The 11921-nt window shown below is 40.6% G+C and overlaps 1 protein-coding gene across 1 annotated transcript in view; it reads right to left on the reverse strand.

The window, feature by feature from the left end:
- Positions 1-8281: 8281 nt before the first annotated feature.
- LOC146498607 (uncharacterized) overlaps positions 8282-11921 on the reverse strand; it is a 4923-nt gene continuing 1283 nt past the window's right edge. Inside the window, exons 2-4 of the mRNA XM_085141696.1 lie at positions 9323-9561; positions 9062-9209; positions 8282-8500 (exon numbers count right to left, since the gene is read on the reverse strand). Of these exons, the coding sequence (XP_084997822.1) occupies positions 8328-8500; positions 9062-9209; positions 9323-9561 (560 nt within the window). The 3' untranslated portion in view covers positions 8282-8327. The remainder of the gene's footprint in view (positions 8501-9061; positions 9210-9322; positions 9562-11921) is intronic.

Raw genomic sequence — 11921 nt, forward strand, 5'->3', positions numbered from 1 at the left:
CAGGAAGTAGTAAGGTTTAGTGAAGTTTGCACATGGCCAAGGAGACTGCCATGAATCCACATGCATCTGCCCTCAATCCTTCGTCTTTTGGAGCATCGTCTTTTCACACTTTCTACATCATTAAACCTGTGTACAAAGAGTAGTGGTCTTCAGAGTCTTGATGGAAGAAAAGTGTTGAACCTTGCTGCCGGTTCCTCTTCTGTGCAGAGAGGGAAAGACAGTATAGTGAAAATGCGTTGATTTACAGACAAGGTAATACAGTGCACGTGACAACAGCTACTGCCATCACGCTACATAGCCTCAACTTGCCTACACTATGGACTCAAAGCCATCGTCAGTGAAGACACGGTCTTATGCGTCTATGTCAACCACACGTTCTCATGGATCGGCTACCAGCAAAGGCACGTTTAGCATTTGCAGAGCAAGAAATGAAGTTAAAAATGGAAAAGGCTCGTCTGGAAGCTTCTATAGAAATTATGACCACAGAAAAGGAAACTGCTGCAGCTGTAGCGAAGGCAGAAGCTTTAGAAGCAGCGGTTGGTGTTAGTGAAGGAAAACGCAGTTGTAAACTTCCTCTCATTGCAACATCAGTCGACTCTGCTGTGCATACATAAGAGCATGTGGAGAAACAAGCTGAAGTATCAACAGACATCCAGATTGCATCAAGGAAAATGATTATGAAGATTTTCTAAGGCCTTCATGCAGTGTAACTGCACATCAGCCACCCTGGAAGACCAACAGTGCCATGGAAGCTCTTCCCCATCACCCACGTGGTAACTCTCAGCGGCCTACTTACTCCACTGATCCACATGTGACAGACTTTGTCAGATTTCTAGCACAACATGAGCTTGTTATAAGTGGTCTACTACAATTTAACGATAGACCAAAAAACTACAGGACCGGCGACTTTCATTCCAGAATGCGGTGAGAGACTTGAATTTAACAAGCGATAAAGATATGGATTTTCTTGTCAAATGGCTGGGAAGTGATTCAGCTGAGCACGCAAAGTGTATTAGGTCCATCCTCATAAACCAACCAGCTAAAGGGCTGAGCATGATCTGGAACCGACTAGATGCTTCTTACGGTTCATCTGAAGCTATTGAGAAAGCTTTGTTCCAAAAACTGGATAGTTTCCCCAAAATTAGCAACAAAGACTACTCCAAACTCCGGGACCTCAGTGATTTACTGATGGAACTAGATGCTGCCCAGGCTGAGGGAGATCTGCCTGGTCTTTTGTATTTTGATACTCCCAGAGGTGTAAATGCAATACCTCAAAAATTACCATATGGTATTCAAGAAAAATGGCTTTCTCATGGATCCAGTTACAAACAATCACACTGTGTAACATACAAGCGATTGTCCAATTTCGATGCAAGGCTGTCCCTGGTGGAGATTTTACACCGGGAATTAAAATCTCTGCGAGAATCCCTGGAGTACAGCCAGCAGCAGGTGGAAACGCTTGCCCCTGAAAATGCCACGCTACGGGAGTCGGTCAAATCTCTCACCGATAACATGACCCAGCTAAACATAGAAAATAAAAAAATAAAAGAGTCCGTTGTCTGTGAAGGTTCTCAGTCATCCAGGTCATCGTAGTCAAAGGATCTTGCAAAGAAAAGCATCTGGACTTCTTTAAGTTACTTGAAGACGTTTCACCTCTCATCCGAGAGGCTTCTTCAGTTCTAAGGTCAAATGATGGAGAGTCCCAGATATAAAGCTGTTGGGAGTGTCCCCCCACAGAGGGACAAAAGGACCCCCTGATGATCATCTAATCGCCTGAGCCAAGGTGTGGAACTGGGTGTGGGTCCCAATCAGCCAGAGTTTCGGGTGAGTTCATTGTGAAACCTGGCCCCACTTTATCATGCGAATTCCTGAGGTCAGATGGCCCAGGGTGTGAGTGGGCGTTAAGGCGTCTGGGAAGGGATCTCAAAACTGGATTATAGATGGCAGAGAGTTGGTGTCGTAAACCACCGCCTCTGTTCAAAGATGGTCGCTCACAGTGGACATAGATGGCTTCTTTCACTCCTCTTTCAAACCATCTGTCCTCTCTGTCCAAAATGTGAACATTGGCATCCTCGAAAGAGTGTCCTTTATCCTTAAGATGCAGATGGACAGCTGAATCTTGTCCTGTGGAGGTGGCTCTTCTGTGTTGTGCCATGCGCTTGTGAAGTGGCTGTTTGGTCTCTCCAATGTAGAGGTCTGGGCATTCCTCGCTGCACTGTACGGCATACACCACATTGTTAAGTCTGTGTTTTGGCATTTTGTCTTTCGGGTGAACCAGTTTTTGTCTGAGTGTGTTGCTGGGTCTGAAGTACACCGGGATGTCATGCTTGGAGAAAACCCTCCTGAGTTTCTCTGATACACCGGCTACATAGGGGATGACAATGTTGTTGCGTCTGTCCTTCTTATCCTCCCTCGCTGGTGTCTGATCTTCTTTTCTGTGCCTCTTTGCTGACTTTAAGAACGCCCATTTAGGATAGCCACACGTTTTGAGTGCTTCCTTTACATGTGTGTGTTCCTTCTTTTTCCCTTCAGGCTTAGAGGGAACATGTTCTGCCCGGTGGTGTGGGGTCCTAATTACTCCAAGTTTGTGTTCCAGAGGGTGATGGGAGTCAAACAAGAGGTACTGGTCCGTGTGTGTGGGCTTCCGGTAAACTTCGATGTTGAGGTTGCCATTCTCTTCAATGTGCACAGCGCAGTCCAGGAAAGGCAAACAGTCGTCCTTTGTGTCTTCCCTGGTGAACTTGATGTTTTTATCCACAGCGTTGATGTGCGCAGTGAAGGATTCCACTTCTTGTGTCTTGATTTTGACCCAGGTGTCGTCTACATATCTGTACCAGTGGCTGGGTACTCTTCCTTTGAAAGAGCCAAGAGCCTTCCTTTCCACTTCCTCCATGTAAAGGTTGGCTACAATAGGTGACACGGGGGAGCCCATAGCACAGCCATGTTTTTGTCTGTAATAGCCTTCGTTGTATTTGAAATATGTAGTGGTGAGGCAGAGGTCTAACAGTGTGCAAATCTGATCGGGTGTGAAGTTGATCCTGTCCTCCAAGGAGTTGTCTTCTTGTAGTCGTTTTCTGACAGTCTCCACTGCCTCCGTGGTGGGTATGCACGTGAAGAGAGAGACTACATCAAAGGACACCATGGTTTCATCTGGATCCAGGGTAAGTTTCTGGACCTTGTCAGTGAAGTCGGTGGAGTTCTTGATGTGGTGTGGGGTGTTCCCCACGAGAGGAGTAAGGATGGTAGCAAGGTGTTTTGCAATGTTATAAGTGGCTGAGTTTATGCTACTGACTATGGGTCTGAGTGGGACAGCTTCCTTGTTGATTTTTGGAAGTCCGTAAATGCAGGGTATGGCATCCCCTGGGTAAAGGCGGTGATAAGTAAGGCGGTCAATGATTTTGTCCTTTTCCAAGTCTTGAAGGCAAGCTATAGCTTTCTTTTTGTAGCTGCTTGTGGGGTCTCGCTTTAAGGCTTCGTAGGTATTGTTGTCACTGAGGAGAGTAGTGATCTTTGTATGGTAATCTGTAGTGTTTAGGACCACGGTGCATCTTCCCTTATCCGCTGGTAAAACAGTGATGTTGTGGTCTTTGCTCAGGGAAACGACGGCCTTCTTTTCCTGTATTGTGAGGTTGGACGGAGGGACTTTGGCACTGGAGAGGGTGGCTGAGACTTTCATCCTGATTTGCTCTGCTTCTGTCTGTGATAATTTATTAATCCGTATGGCAAATTCTGTGGCTGTGATGAGGTCCACTATGGGCAACTGTTGTGGAGAAATGGCAAAATTGAGACCTTTGGCTAATACTCTCTTTTCAGGTTCAGTGAGATTCCTGTCTGAAACGTTCTTAACCCATTTCTCCTGACTGTCTTCAGGTGTGTTTTCTTCTATGGGTTGTGTAGGTTCAGATTCAGAATGAGGAGTGTGTGTTTTTGAAAGCAAGGTGTGAAATTTCCTGCATTGTCTTTCTTTTCCTTTCGAGTGTTGGGCCCGCTGAGCCTTGTCCACAAACTTGTAAACCTCTTCTAAGAATGGAGATAGTGGCCCAGTGGGCACAGTGGCCATCAATGTCCACTGTGAGCGACCATCTTTGAACAGAGGCGGTGGTTTACGACACCAACTCTCTGCCATCTATAATCCAGTTTTGAGATCCCTTCCTAGACGCCTTAACGCCCACTCACACCCTGGGCCATCTGACCTCAGGAATTCGCATGATAAGGTGGGGCCAGGTTTCACAATGAACTCATCCGAAACTCTGGCTGATTGGGACCCACACCCAGTTCCACACCTTGGCTCAGGCGATTAGAGGATCATCAGGTGGTCCTTTTGTCCCTCTGTGGGGGGACACTCCCACCAGGTTTATATCTGGGACTCTCCACCATTTGACCTTAGAACTGAAGAAGCCTCTCGGATGAGAGGTGAAACGTCTTCAAGTAACTTAAAGAAGTCCAGACGCTTTTCTTTGCAAGCTCCTTTGACAAAACAGTCCGTTATCGATCTAAAAGCCCATAGCATGCGAGACAACCTTGTGTTTTCTGGTATTCCAGAATCTGCCGGAGAGGACGCAGAGACAACGGTGAAAAGCTTCATTAAAATCCACCTGAAGCTGCCGGAGGAAAACGTAAAGAACATCGCCTTCAATAGAGTGCATTGCTTGGGGGCCGTGAGGTCGCCGGCCGGGAGATCACGTCCTATTGTGGCCAAATTCGGCCACTTCAAACAAAAGGAACAGGTGAAAAGCCGCGGCAGGGAACTAAAAGGAGCGGACTTCAGCGTGAACGACCAGTTCCCCAAAGAGATCCTGGAACGATGCAGGGTCCTCTTCCCAATCCGACGCGGCTTCATCCAGAAGGGCTCCCGCGCTGTCATCGCTGTGGACTGGCTGTACGTGGACAGACAGCTTTACCGCGACTCCAGCATCGCTCCGTGGCTGTATTAACGTCACACCAGATAAGAATCCGCTACACCCTTTCCCTATCCACTCACACTAACTTGCATTAAGTTAACATTAACATCTATTTAACTTACCAGTATCAAATTGCATCTTAAGTGTGATATCATAGCAGAATTAACACCGTCACTCTCCGACAACGGTTTGATCGGAATGTTTCCTGATTTTTTTTCCCTTCTCGTTTTTTTTTCTCTCTTTTTCCCCCTCTTTTTTTTATGCTGCTCACCCTTGTCCTTGGTTTCTTTCTTTATTTCTTTCACTGCTTCGATCACCTGCTTCCACACTCATCCACAAACAACATCATTTATTTCGACACATACGCGCAGCACGATCACGCACAACCATGCGCTCAACGGCAGCACATTTACATCAGTCAGAGCGCGCACACAGACCTATGGGATACACACACTTAAACCAAGCGTACTCATATTAGTAAATATGCACACACATAGTCAGATTTAGGGATTCTTTCTCTCTCTCCCTCTCTTTATTTATGAACAAGTGATGTATTCTCTCCACCTGTCTAAGCGACACACACAGCATACACCCCTAGTTATACACAGACATCTATGGGGGCACTGAGGTTTGTTGCATGGAATATAAATGGAGCTGGCTCCAGAGAAAAGAGGTTAAAAATATTTAACCAACTCAAAAAGCTACAGGCAGATGTTGTCCTTTTACAAGAGACCCACAGACGTTTTAGAGGTTCGAATGAACTTAAAACACCTGAGTTTCCTAATGTTTTTTCAGCTTGTTATAATTCTAGACAAAGGGGAGTAGCAATTTTAATACATAAAAATATTAATTTCACAGTACTCGATACAGTTATAGATCCAGAGGGCAGATTCTTAATCATTAAACTATCTATACTTGATAAAAAGCTATGTATTGTAAGTGTATATGGTCCAAATGTTGATGATAATAATAATAATAATAATAATAATAATAATAATAATAATAATAATAATAATAATAATACACTGCAAATTCCTTGTAGCTTGACAAGATTTATTGTCTTAAATTTAGCCAGATTATCTTGTCCATCTTGTTTTAAACATTACAAGCTAGTTTCCCGGTCTCATGTGTTAGATGATTAGACTTGTTTCAAGTATATATTACCTTTTTTTTCTTTTTTAGTCTGTATATCTAAAAATGAACCATTTTACATTTATTTCAAGCAAAAATAGCTTTTAGATAGAGTGTAAAACAAAAAAATATCTCAAAATAAGAAACATTCACCTTTTTCCTTGAAATAAGAAAGTCACTCATTGGAAGGTATTTATTTCAGGTTTTTAAAGCAAGGACATCTTCAAGGTTATATTTTGTCATAACATAGACACTGTTTCTGAAATTGGGTAATATGACGTAAAATCAAGTAGGTTTTCAACATCAGTCAGTTCAGTTGCTTGGGCAAGGTTGGGAATTGCAAATTCATAGGCAAGAAAGTCTTTGTTGAAACCCAAGGTTTCATACACTGGAAAAAATGGCCCTCCAAAAACAAGAAAAAAAAACTTAATACAAGATTTTTTTTGCTTGAAATAAGTGAAAAAAATCTGTCAATGGAACAAGTGAAAATTCTCTTAACAAGATTTCTTGAAATAAGACAGTGAATCAAGCCTTACGAGATCTTGAAATTAGCTGGAAAAACTCATTCTTAGCTATATTTTACTAGTGTTGTGAAGTTTGTGTGTCTCATAATAAGTTTATGGTGCTCAAAAGTAGTATTTTCCCCTCAATAATAGCATTTTTTTCTGTAAACCTCCTAACATCATCCTCATTGTTTTCAGTGTATATAACTTATTTTCAGTTCTAAAAATGTGACACCAATCTAGATTTAAGTCCAACACCTTACTTGAAATAAGATTAGAAATTGGCATTTTCGAGACAAAATGTATTAAAGTTAGCATTCTTTTACTAGTATTAGGCAATCTTTTTTGTAATAATTCTCTATTTCTAGTGCATTTACCCCATATTCAAGACTTTTACCTACTGCTTATAAGACAAAAAAAATGAGAACTATAGACTTCAAAAGCAATAACTTTATTGATAAAACCCCATAAACAGAGGGGACTACATAAAAGAAAGCCATTTTGCAGTGACTTTTTTCCCCTGCCCAATCTAACACTAAACACACCTGTAACATATGTGCATTGCACAGGCAAAGTACAGACAAACACTGCTAGGCTAAAACTCCTCAACCTGTAACATTTATTATTACAAAGTGCTTTTAACATGAACATTTGACCACATTCTTCAAACAAAACCATAACATTATCATTAAGGATGCACAGTATTTGATTTTTCAGCTATATCTAATATTTTACAGTTGTACTAGCCAATACCCAATAAAGCAATTCTTACTTTTATACCAAACTAGTCAGTCTCAGCTTAGTAAATTTACTCTTTCACAGTAGAGCCTATTTTCTGAATAGTCTTCTGTCTAAATTCAACATTAAAAAAAAAAAAAAATCTTAAAATTAACTAAAAGCGAGGCTGTCTCTGCACTGCACAAACCAAACACAAAATGTCGGCATGTTAGCCAATATTATCGTGCACCCTTAATTATAACACTGGGCTAACCTGGCCAAATTACAAACAAAAATCAATCGCAACCAACATGGACTGTAGTAGCCGTGGAAGGAGAGAGGAAGTGCTTTCCTATAGTCCATCTGACCATATTGGCTTTACTGGCCAATAAAAGCAGTCCACTCAGCCATGCTCTTCTTGTAAGATGATGTGAGATCTCTCTCATGGATTTTGTCCAAGAGAACCTCCGTCTGTATGACGGAAAGCAGAGTGGCTACACACTTTGGGTATGTAAGGTGAAGGGTGTAATAGTAGGCCATAAGGTATAAAGCACCCTCGGTAACCAAGTCTTTTGGAAACGTGGTTATTGGCACATCTCCTACCGCTAGGATGCAGTTGGATGGACTCACAATCAGGACTGGGCAGGAGAGAGGACGTTTCATCAGATAGGTATTAGGGTCTTCTTGGTCCTTTAACACATAACACAGACATACTTTTGTAAGGATGATGCACTTTTGTTTCAAACACATAACTAAAGCTAAATTACAACAAAAGTTGAAGTTCTGAGAAAACACATCTGAAATTGCTACTTTTAATTATTCACGATGGAATTACTGTTCACATCTGTCTAGCCTTCCTGAAAAACAGAAAACCAAGGCTACATATAATTAGGTATCATTGAGGTGACAAAAATGTGCTACCACATAATGCATCCATGTTTGTATTTACTGGTCACAGAGATCTAACCTGTGAGAACCCTCATTCGAAAAATGTGTTTTAGGTGCCTTTTGAAGGCTTAGAACATATAATATGTGAATATAAAATACTTTGGCACTCATCAGAAGAAGCATTTTTTTAATACTGTTGTCCCAAAAAGAACAAAAACAAAAAACAACTGCTACATTTTACACAACTCACCTCAAAGACATGCACCAGAGCCTCACTCGCATCAAGTGCCCTCTTTGGAGGAGCAGAGGTGGATGGGAACAGTGATGGCAGCACATGTAGGATCTCAAGAGCGTGTTCAGCTATACAGAAAAAAGAATCATCATCTCATTACCACACTTAAACAAAATCCTCAAGATCAAAAAAAAACAAAACAACAACAACAACAAATATTTGGCCAGTGATAACCATCGTGGATTGAAAAGGTGAACAACAAGACACTAGCACATGAAAGTTAAAGCTGTAATCCATAGTTTAAGCTTGTCACAGTAACCTAAAGAAAATGCTAAATGGTGTAGATAATTGTTGTATACTGTCAGTCTGTAAAACTTAATGCTGAAAAGGGATTTATCTTACATTGTATGTTGTGTAGTAAACCTACACAACAACCAACCAAACTGGCCTGTTGGTTTGTATTTTTAGCCTTTTGTAGCGTTAAATCTGTTTTCCCTGCGCGTAACTAGTAAAGGTGCGGCTTTCAGCTCCTTCAAGAAGGAGAGGGGGAGTGGGGGATTAGGCCTTTAAAATTTCAAATTCTCCTCCTCTTGTCCTCAGTGACATTACTTTACGGACTACTGCTTTAACATGCTTAAAGATCCAAACTATACTCTGATGACCAATAACACCAAAACATCATTGCTTGCCTTTATCCATTCCCATTGGGGGCTTCAGCGTCTTTTTCCATACACCAAAAAACTGCACCTTCTGGCAGAAATCTTGCCATCTTCCCTTCAGTTCATTGATGAAGTTGGCATTTTCTTTATCCAAAATGCGATGAAGCTCCTCCATCACCTATAAAATATTCAGCATACCAATACAAACATGTCAATGCATCACTGAGGAGCAAGAAGTTGGTATGATAAACATTGTTTGGCTTGAATCACGTGGATTCAACAATGACTTACATGTCCAATGTCCCTGAAGCAAGGATATGCTTCTAGAACCTTTTTGTGTCTGTCCTCCTCGCGAATAGTATTTGAATCAATGAATGCTCTTCTGGCTGAAAATTCCAAATCCAGGAGCTGAGAGACATCCTGGTGGTTTGGGTTTTTTCTTTTAAACAAAGTTTGTAGGGTCTTGTAGTGTTTGGCCAAGGTTGCTGGACAGTGAGTGTCTGGACTGTTGATATCTGCAGGCTTGTTTGCTGCAAGACACAAAATTACATTAATGTCTCTCACTTTAAAAAAAAGGGGGTTAGGGTTAGGGAATGAAGACTGACTCCTCCCCCCTCTTCCGAAGGCAGGAGGACGTGCACGGTCCATCCCCCAGGTGACCCGTTGCTGCTGGAAGGTGGACCGCCAAGGACGCCGCTGGCGCCTCCTGCGACGGACCACCGTCCACCCATCCTCATCCTCAAAAAAAAGCCATCGAGCCTGATGGACTTTTTATTGTCTTGTTTTTATTTTTCTATTTATTTATTTAGTGGGTTGATTTTTGTTGTTGTGGTGTCGCCTTTGTTATATATTAATAATGTCACCTTTGGTATATAAGTAATCAAAAAATAAAAGTGGTAATGAACAAAATAAAATAAAATGAAATAAAAGTGTTAGTGTGTTTTTTTGTTCTTTATTAGTTTTGTATTTTTAAATTGAAAATAAAATGAATTAAATAAGATCAAATGAAATCAAATTCAAATCTGTGCCGCCGCGACGTTTCGGCCCTGAAAAGGGCCTTCTTCAGGCTGTGGCACAAAAAATAAGAAAAACAAACTTCTGTGTGTTTGTCTAGTCACTGTGATGTTGCTCCTTCTGTGTCTCAAGGCGAAATGCCCTTTCTGTGTGTGTCAGCTCCTTTTATATCGTCTGCTTCAGTTAGATTTTTCAATCGTCTTTTTTTGTCGTTCGTCTTTTTTTAGCCATATTTCCTTCCTATGTAAATAGCCCTTTCCCATTAGTTTTTAAAAATACTTACTCCATGAATTATGATAGTTCCCAGTATGTACTAAATTATTGTAGGCCCAAATCATTTTTACACCTAATATTAAAAGTCCAATTTAATATGAAATTATTAACAATAATGTTTAATCCAAAAATTTATGTTAAATGTTATTACAGATTAATTTTTTACTTGTAAATTTTTAGACCCCCAAATCCTGTATGCCCCTTGTGCTTAGACTACAAATATGATTTTTTTAATCTAATAATATCCTAAATTATTAAAATTAAATTATGAATTAGTTGCATTTCCCCCATGAATTATTATGATAATGATTATAATGACCCATTGTAAATATTGAACCCCTCCCTCTTCCTATCCTCCCAATAAGGGTTAGGATGGGGGGACGGGGTGAAATGGGGTGGGGGGAATAAAGTTAGGGATGTGGGATTGAGTCCGGTCCCTAAAGGGTCCAGACGGTGCTCTGTCCATCCCTCCGCCTCTGCCACTTGTCCCCTGCTGGACACGTCTACGGGAAGGCAGCCGCCCTCTCCCGTGACGCACCACCGTCCAGCCTTCTGAGTCCATCCGGGACCCCATGTTTGAATTCCTAATTTTTTGTGTCTCTTGATGTCGCCTTTGTTATCTTTATTTAATAATTGTTTTAAAGTGCTATGTATTTCAGTTAGATATGTAAAATATGTGTATATGAATTTACAATCACAAACAAAGGCGAGAAAAAAAGAAAAAATGTAAATGAAATTTGTTTTTAAACAAAAATAAATGAAATTAATAAAGTTTTTTAATTTTTTTAATAAGTGAAAAAATATGAATTAATGTGCCCACTGCCGCGATGTTTCGACCCAAGATAGGTCTTCGTCAGGCTGGGGCACAATGAATTTCAAGCTGGGAATACACACAGAGAGAGAGATGTTTTCTCTTCAACGGTCAGCTCCCAAATGAGCTCCTCTCTGCTGTGCAGCCTTTTATAGGCTTGGTTTCATGTTCGTGAGTTTTTTGAATTTTAGGTTAGGCAATGTGTTTTTAAATGTCTGTGATGGTTTTAAACTAAAATGAATGTGTGTTTTTTAACCTTTGTAATAAAATTGCATGAAATGTATTTTTATGAATTTTTAAAAAACTGTATTTCTAAGTGATGTGTGTAAGATTTTAAATTTGCATTTTTATATTTTAAATCCAATCGTGTTTTTATGAATTTTTGTAAGTTTGTAGAGAAATGAGTTTATGATTTGAAAATTGGATTTGTGTGTTTTTAGCCAAATTGTGTTTTTATGCGTCTTGGGTTTGTGTATTTAATCAATATTGTACATTTAGGGGTTTTAATAAAATTTGTGATTTTAACAACTGTTTTTGTTCCTTCAGTGTGAATTATAATAATAACACCGTGTTATTTATCATTATCAGATTATTATTTATTTATTTATTTGTTTATGGATTTAGATTAACCCCCCAAAAAATTGGTTAGGGTTAGGGGAAGATATTTGGGGTAGGGCTAATATCATGATGATTGAGGTTACGGTAAAGGGTTAGGTTAGGGGAATTGAAACTCCTCCCTGCACGAGGAGGGCAGGAGTAGGTGCACGCTCCGCACCATGACCCTTCCCGAGG

This window comes from Neolamprologus multifasciatus, chromosome 18 (assembly GCF_963576455.1).
Source record: "Neolamprologus multifasciatus chromosome 18, fNeoMul1.2, whole genome shotgun sequence".
Taxonomy (NCBI): Eukaryota; Metazoa; Chordata; class Actinopteri; order Cichliformes; family Cichlidae; genus Neolamprologus; species Neolamprologus multifasciatus.